The sequence below is a fragment of the Rhinichthys klamathensis genome, unplaced genomic scaffold (genome assembly GCF_029890125.1).
Source record: "Rhinichthys klamathensis goyatoka isolate OS25496 unplaced genomic scaffold, OSU_Roscu_1.1 h1tg000069l_1, whole genome shotgun sequence".
Lineage (NCBI taxonomy): Eukaryota > Metazoa > Chordata > Actinopteri > Cypriniformes > Leuciscidae > Rhinichthys > Rhinichthys klamathensis.
Window position 1 is genome coordinate 1,861,858 of NW_026606612.1, and position 13,436 is coordinate 1,875,293.

General features: G+C 36.3%; 3 protein-coding genes and 1 long non-coding RNA gene across 4 annotated transcripts in view; all 4 read left to right on the forward strand.

The window, feature by feature from the left end:
* LOC130084914 (mucin-5AC) overlaps positions 1-400 on the forward strand; it is a 171,148-nt gene extending 170,748 nt beyond the window's left edge. Inside the window, exons 55-56 of the mRNA XM_056250441.1 lie at positions 54-115; positions 259-400. Of these exons, the coding sequence (XP_056106416.1) occupies positions 54-115; positions 259-400 (204 nt within the window). The remainder of the gene's footprint in view (positions 1-53; positions 116-258) is intronic.
* Positions 401-474: 74 nt separating this feature from the next.
* Positions 475-794, forward strand: LOC130084955 (uncharacterized). Its single transcript, XR_008807080.1, has 2 exons — positions 475-539; positions 642-794. It is a non-coding gene; the product is annotated as an uncharacterized LOC130084955 (long non-coding RNA).
* Positions 795-963: 169 nt separating this feature from the next.
* LOC130084915 (uncharacterized) lies at positions 964-3,723 on the forward strand. The gene is made up of 13 exons (XM_056250442.1): positions 964-1,029; positions 1,121-1,182; positions 1,326-1,426; positions 1,537-1,600; positions 1,703-1,857; positions 1,969-2,090; positions 2,182-2,243; positions 2,387-2,481; positions 2,564-2,615; positions 2,700-2,878; positions 3,095-3,216; positions 3,321-3,391; positions 3,542-3,723. Exons 1-13 carry the CDS (start codon positions 964-966, stop codon positions 3,714-3,716), a joined length of 1,326 nt encoding a protein of 441 aa, XP_056106417.1. The 3' UTR covers positions 3,717-3,723.
* Positions 3,724-7,481: 3,758 nt separating this feature from the next.
* si:dkey-56e3.3 (zinc finger protein 135) lies at positions 7,482-12,898 on the forward strand. The gene is made up of 7 exons (XM_056250504.1): positions 7,482-7,498; positions 8,670-8,772; positions 8,996-9,093; positions 9,180-9,282; positions 9,572-9,663; positions 10,546-10,627; positions 11,867-12,898. Exons 2-7 carry the CDS (start codon positions 8,727-8,729, stop codon positions 12,655-12,657), a joined length of 1,212 nt encoding a protein of 403 aa, XP_056106479.1. The 5' UTR covers positions 7,482-7,498; positions 8,670-8,726; the 3' UTR covers positions 12,658-12,898.
* The last annotated feature ends 538 nt before the right edge of the window (positions 12,899-13,436 follow it).

Sequence of the window (13,436 nt, forward strand, 5' to 3'; positions counted from 1 at the left end):
ACAGTAGAAATCTTTTAATGAAGTTTAATGAAATATTTGATTTCCACCTGCAGCTGAACACTCTTCTGAATGAACCTAGCAGTCCAACATTTAGAGCCAATTCATCCAACTTTGTGTAAGATGCAAACTGACATCACAATCATTATTTTTTCTGTTGTCACATTTTAATTTGTTAAAGCAATGGGAAATTAAAAACACACAAAAAAGTCAAAACCTTTTGAATCTGAATTGAACGGATATCTTCTGTTTGTCCCACAGGAGCTCTTCAAACCAGATTGATGGCAGAATGGAATACACCTTCCAGGAGGGAGATGCCATTCGACCAGTCAGCTTCCTAAATGAGCTTCATTTACAATTGGGTATGTCAATTATGATGATCTATGGCTTTACAAAATTCTAAAAGGTGAAAAAATATGTTTCTGTAAATCACAAAAGAGTAAGACTAATTGTTTGTTTTTACATTTAATTGTACAAGTGATCACTACAACAGTGTCTCCAGAATCAGCAACTGGGTCCTCTCTGGCTCCTCCAAACCTAATGTTAGTGTTGACTTTCCATTTTAAAAGAGCTCATAATCAGTCATGGAGTAATTTCATTGTACAAATGTGAAATGTATTAAACAAAAGTTGTTGTTTTTACAGATCTGGTTCAGCAGTGGTCACGAGCAAGCTGCTGTTCAACTCCTCATCTCCAGTCCCCAGTGAATCTCTGGTCCTCAGTGCCATCAGCACTCTCCTGAAATCCAGACAGTCACAGCTCAATGAATCAGTGAAGGTGGCGAATGTCACCTATCAGAGTAAGTTTCATCATATTGAATTGAAAATCGTTTGAAATGAGAATAACTAAGTCAAACAGTCAAGACTGGCAAGGTCTGGACAAATATAAATGTACCTTTATTTCCAAACAGAAATCTCAGAAACCTCCTATGCCGTCGTCATTACATTTAAACTGAGTAACATCAGCATGTCTGAAGTCCCTGAGCTCAGGAACAGCACTAATGTGCAAGTGCAAGATGTCATCAATAATGCAGTAAGAACTCAGAATTAAATGTATAAATGTTTTTGAGTACAGTAGAAATCTTTTAATGAAGTTTAATGAATTATTTGATTTTCACCTGCAGCTGAACACTCTTCTGAATGAACCTAGCAGTCCAACATTGAGAGCCAATTCATCCAACTTTGTGTAAGATGCAAACTGACATCACAATCTTTATTTTTTCTGTTGTCACATTTTAATTTGTTAAAGCAATGGGAAATTAAAAACACACAAAAAAGTCAAAACCTTTTGAATCTGAATTTAACGGATATCTTCTGTTTGTCCCACAGGAGCTCTTCAAACCAGATTGATGGCAGAATGGAATACACCTTCCAGGAGGGAGATGCCATTCGACCAGTCAGCTTCCTAAATGAGCTTCATTTACAATTGGGTATGTCAATTATGATGATCTATGGCTTTACAAAATTCTAAAAGGTGAAAAAATATGTTTCTGTAAATCACAAAAGACTAATTGTTTGTTTTTACATTTAATTGTACAAGTGATCACTACAACAGTGTCTCCAGAATCAGCAACTGGGTCCTCTCTGGCTCCTCCAAACCTAATGTTAGTGTTGACTTTCCATTTTAAAAGAGCTCATAATCAGTCATGGAGTAATTTCATTGTACAAATGTGAAATGTATTAAACAAAAGTTGTTGTTTTTACAGATCTGGTTCAGCAGTGGTCACGAGCAAGCTGCTGTTCAACTCCTCATCTCCAGTCCCCAGTGAATCTCTGGTCCTCAGTGCCATCAGCACTCTCCTGAAATCCAGACAGTCACAGCTCGATGAATCAGTGAAGGTGGCGAATGTAAACTATCAGAGTAAGTTTCATCATATTGAATTGAAAATCGTTTGAAATGAGAATAACTAAGTCAAACAGTCAAGACTGGCAAGGTCTGGACAAATATAAATGTACCTTTATTTCCAAACAGAAATCTCAGAAACCTCCTATGCCGTCGTCATTACATTTAAACTGAGTAACATCAGCATGTCTGAAGTCCCTGAGCTCAGGAACAGCACTAATGTGCAAGTGCAAGATGTCATCAATAATGCAGTAAGAACTCAGAATTAAATGTATAAATGTTTTTGAGTACAGTAGAAATCTTTTAATGAAGTTTAATGAATTATTTGTTTTTCACCTGCAGCTGAACACTCTTCTGAATGAACCTAGCAGTCCAACATTTAGAGCCAATTCATCCAACTTTGTGTAAGATGCAAACTGACATCACAATCTTTATTTTTTCTGTTGTCACATTTTAATTTATTAAAGCAATGGGAAATTAAAAACACACAAAAAAGTCAAAACCTTTTGAATCTGAATTGAACGGATATCTTCTGTTTGTCCCACAGGAGCTCTTCAAACCAGATTGATGGCAGAATGGAATACACCTTCCAGGAGGGAGATGCCATTCGACCAGTCAGCTTCCTAAATGAGCTTCTTTCAGGTTTGTCAAAACAGACAATGAATTGCTCGACAGACACCAAATATCGCAAGCATCCTCCACTAATCATTGCTTTATTTTACAGTCTTTACAATAGCCACCACTCTGACACCAAGCACAACTTCTCCACGGACTTTGTAAGAGCAATAATTCTAGTCTGATCTTTAAAATTTCCATTTTCATTTTTTTTTCTTAATGTGTATTATTTATCATCTTTGTAGGCTTGGCACAGTGATTATATATATACGCCTTGTGTTCGTCGTACCTGGCTCCCTACCAAATGAAAAGGATATTCTTCAGGTGGCCAACACTCAGCTGAACTCGCTTCCCGCAACTAAACTAAACACCAGAACAGAAGCCCTGAGTGATCCTGTGAGCTTTGTGAATGTCACATATACGAGTACGTTTTTCTTTCCTCCTTTGGCTTCTTTTTGTTGTGAATTATGTCATTTTTGAACGCTAATGCCTTACATCATGTAGATCTGTAGTAGGCTAATATAGCTGATTTTGAAGGAAAATAGTCCATTTGGAATTCCTTAAAGAATGCATAAGTGAAATTTTATACTATCCACATATACTACCACACTACTAATTATTTTCCTTATATATTTTTAAGAAATTAATGAGACCGCCTATGCTCTCAACTTCGGATTTGAAATCAGCAATGTGACCATGTCTGAGAAACCTGAATTCAGGAAGAACACCTACCTGTCAGTACAAGACTCTGTAAATTTATTGGTGAGTTGGACACATTTCAATACAGTGGTCTTTTACAAAAAGTCATTATTTTAACCACATTGATCTGAAACTATTTGATCACATTTTTTTGCTGCGCTTTTCAGCTGAACAAGATCCTAACTAATGCCTCAGCTCCTGTAGTTAATTTCCAACCAGGCGATTTCACAGATTTCATGTAAGTTCTGAAATTTGAGCAAATATGTTCTGATAAAAAAATAATAAAAAAACTTCTTTGGTGTTAGTTTTTGTACACGAGTAGGTGTCTAAACATAATTTTTCAGTTTTTAACTTTCATTTCTAATTGAACATTTTAATTTCCCTACAGGGATAATTCCACGACGATTAAGGCCAATGTTACGTATGTTTTCTCATACCGTAACAACACGCAACCTAGCCCCTTTATCCAGCAACTTCTCCAGGTTAACGAAGGTATTACCATACACCCTACAGTCTTAAACAATCATTTAAATGGCCAAACTGACAGTCAGATGTTACATTAACATTTAAGGTGTCATGTTTTATGTCTTGCACCAAAAACACCAAATACTGTAATTGAAAGTCTAATTCTCCTCCTTTACTTGTTATTTTCTTTTAACAGCGAGCATTCCGACAACCACAACTCCTCCAAAACCGTAAGTCCAACGAGTCCAAGCATCAATTTTGTGAAATCCAGTTGTTTTCATTTTCTATGTTTACATTTTCAATTATTTATCATCTTTTTTTTATTTATTTCAGGATCAATAACGTGGTTATTAAGATTCGTCTTGTGTTTGTCACACTGGGCCCAAGACCAAGTGAGAGTAAAGTTCTGCAGCTAATTAATTCTCTGCTGGCCTCAAATCTCACAACTAAACGAACCGCCAAAACAGCAGCAGCAGTAATCCCAAAAGACCCTGTGATCAAGACAGGTGTCACCTATTCGAGTGAGTTTTTCTTCTTTATGTGCTATTTTTGTGTGTGTGAATATAACATTTGAATGCAAATAGTGTACATCTGGCACACCTGTAGTAAGCTTTTATAGCTTCTTTAGAAGGAAAATAATCAATAATTATGCATAATTATGAATGAGAATGGATAATGACATTTTTTCCACCCACACATACAACTAATTATTTTTGTTATGTCTTTAAGGTATTAATCAGACTGCCTATGCTCTCAACTTTGAATTTGAAGTCAGTGGTTTATCTGTGAATGATTCACAGAAGAATGAAGCCAATAATGAAATACAAACAAAGATAAATACCTTGGTGAGTTGGAGAGGCTTGGATATTGCGGTCCTTCAAAAAAAAAAAAAAAAACCCTGATATTAAAATTGCCTTATTATAATCACATTAACTGCTATTCTCTATATTTATTGCTGCATTCTTCAGGTGATGCAGATCCTACAGAATCCCTCAGCAGCTCTTACATTTATTCCAGCCAATTTCACGTGAGTTCGGATCCACTATTTAATTTGTTGAGCAGAAATGTCTAAATGATTTTAAGAAATCTGCTTTTGCCAGTGGGATGATTTTGATACATGGGTGAATGGCAAAATAATGTTTAGTTATTTATTTTTTGTTTCTCATTGTACGTTTTAATCTCCCCACAGTGGTTCACCGAATTCCTCCGTGCTTGTGGCCAATGTTACCTATGTTTTCTCAGAACGTGACGGTGGATTTGCAGCTTTTGGTCGCTTGGTCACACAACTTTTCTTAACCTTTACCACACCTGCTCCAACCACCACAACAACCACAACAACCTCAAACAACGGCACAAACATAGCATGGATTGTGGGGATCATTGTCCCTGTGGCTATTATCCTCGGGCTTATACCTTGCTGGATTCTCCTTTGCGTAAGTTTTATGATGACTGAAAGTCAAAAATGTGCATTGGTAGTGAAGTGATTCATGATAACACGGATTTTTTTCTCCTTTGATCTGCCTTTTAAATGAGGTTTATAATTGTATAGCTGAATAAAAACGTTTTAAAGTGTAAAGTGTTCTCTCTCAGGATGTTAACTCTCATTTTGTCTGTTTATGTCTTTAGTGTTTACTCTGTGGATGCTGTGCAGCAGTCAGAAGACGTTGGCACAGAAGACAGTCGTACAACGTACAGTACACCACTCGAAACAGCCTCTTCTAGAGATATTTAGAGAGCAAAAACAGGACTGAACACCAATGAAAACATAACTATAATCAATTTAAGCCTTGCATTTTGGATATTCAATACTGCCTCCTTTGTAGTAATGAATGTATTTTATTAGGCCTTTATTGCTAGACAAATGGGAACTCCATAAAATGTTTCTAAATGTGATTTATTTTATTCTATCTATGTAGTGTATAATGAAAATATATTGATTTTATTTATTTATATTTATTTATAATATTCCGTTTACAGTTAATTAATAATCATGTGACATTGTATTGAATTTAAAGGGACAAAGGGAATGTACGATATTCCATGCACTTTATAAATGCAAAGCAAATGTGGATTCTGCAAGTCATGGACATCTTGCACTGCAAAAACTAATAAAAATACTAGATGTATCAATAGAAAAGTTTGTTTTTCCTCTTTGTATTGTAAATATAAAGATGGCTTATTATTGGCCTTAGTCTTGTGCATCAAAGTAGTTTATAGACAATGTTAAAGTGTTTCTCAGCTGTTCCATTAGGTGGAAATCATGTTTAATAACCTTCATAACTTATTAAAGCTCTATTTAACTAAAAAGTTCTAAATTAATGAATATCTTCCAACCATTGTTTTAAGGTTTGTTGAGGTTAACATCATCATTGCTCAAATCATGCTTTATGTCAGATGTGCAAAAACATAGCAGTCAGTAGGCCGCTGTGGTCTGTTTAGCAATAAGTGGTAAGTACTCCGGGAAAATAGGAAGATTAAAAACTGTCAAGCAACTTCTATTGGACCACTTTAGATATAAATTTCACAATAAGGCTGTATCAAACACTACTTGCATGTAGTTGCCATGCATTGAGTGTGACAACTGTTGGCAATGGTTTTTGAACATCCACGTATAATTTTTCTTGTTGCATTTATAATCTATGTAGGCTATTTTATGAGTGGATAATATGGTTTTCTTTTAAGGCAAGATTTTTTGTATTACAAGCTTTCTGAATTGTTATGTTTACATATGCAAATAACGCATTATCTGCATAAAGCATTATCCATCTTAACTATCAAATTAGCAAGAGTTCAGAACAGAAATCTGAACATTGAATAAAGCCAGGTTCAACATTCTTGTTTCATTTTGTTATCATCAGAGTTTTTACAGAGGAGATTTAGGATATCTTTTTTATTCATTCAGAAAATACTTTCAACAACCAGATAACAAAAAAAAATCACCTTGCTTTTAAAGAATGATTTTTTAATAAAATCAGGCAAATGACCAAACAACCCCCTCAGCAAAACAAAAAAGGAATACGTGCATTTGAAAAAAATATATATTTTGATAATACAAGTGCAATAAAATTAACACTTATCTTAATATTGACTAGTGCATAAAAACAATAATGTTTTGCTTGTAGTTTCTTGTCTTAAAGGGATAGTTCAATGTGGTTTAATCTTTAAAAAATTTGAGTTTAATATTCCGGTCATATGATATAGTCCATATATCTGACGTATGCGGACATCAAATTTCTCAGTAGGATATGAGCTTTTATTTTAAAAATCCCAAACGGATGTTGTCGACTCATGGCCAGCTTCGCGTTTTGAGGAAGAGCTCCAGACCAGTACACACACAATCATTTGAACTGGCTCACTAATGTTAGCTTCATCAAAATAGATTTCAACACAATGGCAAATATATTAACGTTTCAAACGCAAATCGCTTCCGTTATGGAAGTTTTAGCAAACGCCGCTGTGGCAGAAATCTGCAAACTTGTTGAGGACAGCTATGCCGAATTACATCTTGAAATATCACAAACAAAAAATGAGAATAACCTCCTTAAAAAGAAATTGAAAACGATAGAAATCCGGGATTCATTTTATCGAAGAGCGCATAAACTGATGAACGAATCAACTTCTATGACCAGAACTAGTGTTCACGAAAAAGTGGCAGGTAAGGCTGATTGGAATGGGAATCATTCCGTTAGCAACAGTGGTGACAGCGGTTTTTGATAACTCCATTACATTGAATATATTGATAACTCATTGAGTATATTGTTCACGGTGAAGGTACTAGCAGCTATGCTTATTTCCAGGGCGAATCAGCTTGAAAGTCGCTTCGGTGTGTAATGTTGGCAGTGATGAAGAGGGATCAGTTCAGCCCGAAAGACTTGACCAGGTCTGCACAAACAATGAATGGAGTGTGTATCTCATTGCCTTAATCTCATCAAGAAACATTGTTTTATATATTTATTTTTTTTGTCCTCGTACACTGTCTGATACTCGTCAGTTAAAGGGTCAGTTCACCCAAAAATGAAAATTAACCCATATTTACAACTTGCCCTCTCAAGCCACCTTCACACAATCTGAGTTATATAAAATATCCTGGCTCTTCCAAGTTTTTTTAATGGGAGTCACCTGTCTTCCAAGGTTTATAATGGGAGTGAATGGTACCTTGTTTTTTGAAGCCCAAGTAGAGCTAGGTGAGAGTAGAGGCGTCTAATCTCACCTTTAGCTTACACTACTTTTACATCCTATGTCATATGTTGGGTCAGAGGTCACTCTTCCGCTGGAATTAGACTCGCGTACGGCTGTTACCGGAAGCCACTGATTATAGTTTCTAAAGTTATAAATATGGCTGAATATGTGGATGTGCTTTTTGGGTTTCAAAATGTAAGGTACCATTCACTCCCATTATAAAGCATATTTTTTCATTGTGTGTTTGGCTGAAAGAAGAAAGTCATTTACACTTAGGATGGCTTGAGAGTGAGTAAATTATGAGTGAGTAAATTATGATCAAATGAGTCTCTTATTTGATGTGACCAAAAATACAGTAAAACGGTAATATTGTGAAGTATTATTACAATTTAAAATAATTTTTTCTACTTTTAATATATTTTAAAATGTAATTATTTCCTGTAATGGCAGTCACACGATTCCTCAGAAATCATTCTAATATGCGGATTTGCTGTCCAAGAAAATGTCTTATTATAGTTGAAAACAGTAAAATATTGTTGTGTAATAATCTGTGATACACTTTCCCCCATTCTTTTAAGAATAGAAAGTTCCAAGCACTTATTTGAAACAGAAATCTTTTGTAATATTATAAATCTCATTACTGTCACTTTTGGTCATTGTAATGCATCCTTGCTCAGTATTAATAAAAGTATTCATTTGAATTTTACTGACCCCAAACTTTTGAACACTAATAAGGCCTTGGCCATCCATATCTCTAAATATCAAGATAGTATATTTAGCCAATATCAGTTGATAGTATCACCACTAATTCTGTTCAGATTTTCTATTACATACAAATTTCCTCTCAGTATTCATTGCAACATTTTTATCAGTCTGTAGGGAGTGATGAGCCAGATGTTTTCATTATAAAAGAGGAGAGACCTGACAACATGAGGTGTGAACAGTCAGAAAGAGAAACAGAGACTACTGAAAATCGTGAGTACAGGGCCTTTCATGTATTTGTATTGTTTTGTCCTTTGTAACTTATTGTAGGGGTTAAGTGTATAGCTCAGATCTGAGATCAGTTGACATGTCATTCAAGTCAACAAGACGACAAAATATGGCTTGTAAGGATTGTAAGAAGAAATGATCAAATCAAATAATAATGTTATAAAATTCACCAATATATGAAAAAGCTTGCATTACATCTACCTTGCAGTTGAAGATGACGCCCAGTGCCAGAGTGCAGAAGTCTTTGTAACGGTCCACAGAGAAAACATCATTGACCAGAACACAATCCAGCACTGCCATCAAGAGGTAGGAAACTGCATGTCTCCATCAGTGAGCTCAGGTGACCACTAAAAATGTATCAGGAATCATGGTGGCATTGTGCATTTTATCAGTCTGTAGGAGATGATGAGCCAGATGTTCTCATTATTAAAGAGGAGAGACCTGACAATATCAGGTGTGAGCAATCATTGGGAGAAACAAAGACTGCCGGAAATCGTGAGTATGGTGGGGTTTTGTTATTTGTAACTTATTTAAGGGATAATGTGTATAACCCAATGAGTTATTAGTACACACATCTGTATGGTGGAATAGATTTATAAAATGTCAATTATGCGAAAAAATGTTACTATTAATAATTGTTATTTATTTTATATGTTGTTTGTGTTTTTTATTATATTTATTTTCAAGAGAAAACTATTAAAATGCAACAAACATTTGAATGGAAATTGAGATTTAATATGGAAATGAATCTTTGTGTACCCTGAATTTTTTTTTTTTGGTTAAGATGACACCCAGTACAGGAGTGTGGGAAGCTTTGTAGCAGTTCATAGAGAGAACTTCATAGACCAGGACACAGTCCAACACTGCCATCAAGAGGTTAGTATGAGAGATGGTAAACTTTTGAATATACCTGTCTTTGTTTACAAATCAGGCTCATGACACAAAAACTGCTTTTCTACAGCTGTGACAATTTCCATACTTTTGCCCTTTTTTTGTTTCCATCATTTTTGTTCTCGCTTGTTAATTCGTGACGTATGGAATACTGTTTCCAGGTCCAAGCCTCCAGTCCGTTTCAACTGAGAATCTCAACAGCCATTTATAAGCACACTATTTAATTATAGGATACATTGAAGCTACACTACAGAGTCGATAAAGGAGATGTAGGTTAGGATCATGATTTTTTGGAAAAATTAGCACAGCTTTTTTGTTTGATATATGGATCTAAAAGAACGTTTGCTCCCAGGAACAGTGGATTAATTATTATTTTTTTAAACTTTTTTATGTTTTAGTTTAGTATAGTAGTATATTCAGATTAAAAGACAAATTGGTAACACTTTACAATAAGGTTTCATTTATTGACATAAGATAACTATGTCAGTTAACGAACTAACAATGAAAAATACTCTGAAATACTTCATTTCAACATTTACTAATACTGTAACTTGTTAAAATGAAACGTATCTGTTAATATTATTTAATGGACCTGAGCAAACATGAACTAACAATGAACAGTTGTATTTGTAACACTAATACAATAACACCGTTAACAAAGATTAGAAAATGCTGTAACAAATGTATTGCTCTTAGTTAGTTAGTTAGTTAGTTAGTTAGTTATAGTGTTGTAACTAACGTTAACTAATGGGACCTTATTGTAAAGTGTTACCAACAAATAAAATTTCAGATTTCACAGTATAGCGATAGTATGTCAAAAGTACAAAAAACTAAATTTTCACTGTCAATGCTTTGTTCTTTTGGCAGCCCAATGAAATGCAACCTGGTCTTGTTGAGGACGAAAACCCTGAAATGTATGACAGAGGTGAAGGTGCACATTTACTCAATGGTAATTAGAAATTTGTTTCATTTATTCAATGGCTTATTTTATAGATCACCTGATGTGAAGTGTCTGTTTTACAAATGAATCCATCACATTCTTGTTGTGAGCCTGTATTTAAAGTAACACCAGGTTACTTTTGCTCTCGGGGTGGGGTCCCCCTACAGTTGGGAAACAGTATTGTCCTCTAGACCTCTACTACTGTCCTAAACTCTGTCATCCTACATGCACGTGCAATTGTTGACAACCATGATAGCCCTGAACACTGTAGGAGGAGGTCACATGCAGGTGTTCTGCTTGCGTCTTGTGTGAAATGTCTTCATCCCAGGTACAGTGGCATATATTTCAGCATGTCATATGAATATAATTTCATGGGTTTTATTTTTTTTCTAACGACAAATGATCACGTTTAAAAGCCAGCGTCATTATAGTAGCCTAGTCTATTGGTTACCGTTTTACTGGATCTATATGATACTTCAATGCAATGTTTGAGTGGTAGATAATAATCATATATCGTCAATATTGTAATATCAAGCTACCATAAATGATTCTGCAAATTTTACAAATCGATTTGCATTATAGCTTGAGGCAAGACAAATATCACAGACATGTTAGGTATCCTAAAATATGATTTTGTACATCTTATATATTTACTTGCAAGAATGTAGCCCCTACCAAACTTGTGCACGCCGTTTAGACATAGGCTTTCATTTGACTTTTTTTTTTTTGCCAAGTCCGCATCGGTCGGGCACCCCTCCTCCTCCTTCAGCTCACGCCAGCGAGAAAATGCTGGCCCAATGTTGATCCTCATTCTGCCTTTAACGCGATCACTTTCTCTTTTTCTCTTTTTGCTTTGCTCCGATAAAACCTTTGCTTTCTTGTTTTTCTGTGCTGCTTCGGCCATGACTATAACATTTGGCTCGCACGTCCGATTTTAAGGAAGTGGTGGTGGTGGTGGTGGAAGTGACGTATATGCCGTAAAGCAGTCGAATTTTGTAGTTCTCTTTGTTCGCCGGTTACTACCCGAAACCCGAAGTTTAAAAGTACGATTAAAAACGCTACAGACCCCGTCAGGCTATGGCAGACGTGTCATTTAACCTATTGTAAGTCGATGTACCATCACAAGAGACATGGAAGTATATTATGAAGGTTGAAAAGTTACCTGGTGTTACTTTAAGGGACGTAATAAGTAGACATTTGCTCACTTTTTATGTAATTTCCATTTAAGCATGTTGTATTTCACAATAGGTGAAACCAGAATGGAGAGGGGTTGTGAGGAAGAAGCAGAGACTAACCCACAGCCTATCCCTTCCTATGCCTCATGGGTTTCCAGAAGATTAAACGTAACCACAAACCATCCATCCTACGGTGAATCTGAATGCAACGGAGGACCTTCTGTGAATCAGTTCTTGATGTACAGAGGGAGCGCAGATCCTATGTGTTCCTATGCAACTCCAATAGACTCTAATGGCTTATCTATGCCTGATATTGAAGGCCATTTAACACAACGCAATGGTGGTACCAACATTTCTCAATCCGAGCAGCCCCCTTTCACATCGTGCTTTTCTTTCAAACAGTCAAATTCTCCTCAGATGCAAAGGAAAGACAAGTTTATGTGTAAACATTGTGGAAGAGCATTCTCTCAACCCAGCACTCTCCTCTTGCATCAAAAACTCCATACCAGGGAGAGGCTCCACAACTGTACACTCTGCGGTAAAAGATTCAGCCAGGCGTCCAGTCTCAAAAGACACCACAGCATCCATAGAGGAGAAAAACCATTCAGATGCCTGCACTGTGGCAAGCAGTTCTCAGATCAAAGCAACCTCAAAAAGCATGTGACTGTTCACACAGGTGAAAAGCCTTATGGTTGTAACCTCTGTGGAAAAATGTTCAACCAGTCGTCGAACCTCAAAACGCATATGAAGATCCACACACGTGAGAAGCCTTTCGGTTGCGATCGATGTGGGCGGATGTTTGCACACAAGTACATTCTGGTGAAACACCAACAGAGAATCTGTGTGACTACTGGACAAATGTAGACTTCACAACAAGTCTTCCACCTTATTTTTCAATGCGGAAGTAAGCTAGTTTCTTTCTGAGACATCCGACTCATCGGCCTCTATACGGAAATAACAAGATATTAACAAAAATACGGGAAGAACAATTTGCACTACAAACCAGTGTATTTATCATTATGATAATAAATTAAAACAGTATATTAAGAAATACCAGTTTGCATTGTCAAGCGGCACTGTTTTGTACAGCTAAAATACCTGGAAGCGGTTGACACCGCTGCACCGCTGAAAAATAATGTGGATAGAATATGGTATCTCTCTCACAATTAGACATGTGCCGGTATTCGGTAATGCGATAAATCGCGGTAATGAATATGCACGATATTGTTATCGCGGGGACTTCGAAATACCGTGAAAAATAATAGATCCGAATTTAGATTTTTAGAACGCGCATCAGCTTATTTTCCATCAACCGCTTAAAAAAACAATGCGAATGCTGCGCAAAACACGTGCGCACTTTGATGTAAACAATCCCCACATCACATGTATAAGCACTGTGTGCATGCAGTGCACTCTAGTCTAATGTAAACAATCCTCACGTGGAGAAGAAGCACGGCGGAAGGAGGAACGCTGCCGACTATTTATCCCCCGCATGGCTGCCAACTCTCACGCATTCAGCTTGAGACTCACGCAATTGACACTTTCACACGGTCTTGCGCCACACATCCATTTTCTCACGCAGAGAAAAATCGCGGAGCAAAGAGGACACTGACACCGACAGACTAGACAGAGCAGGTTACTTT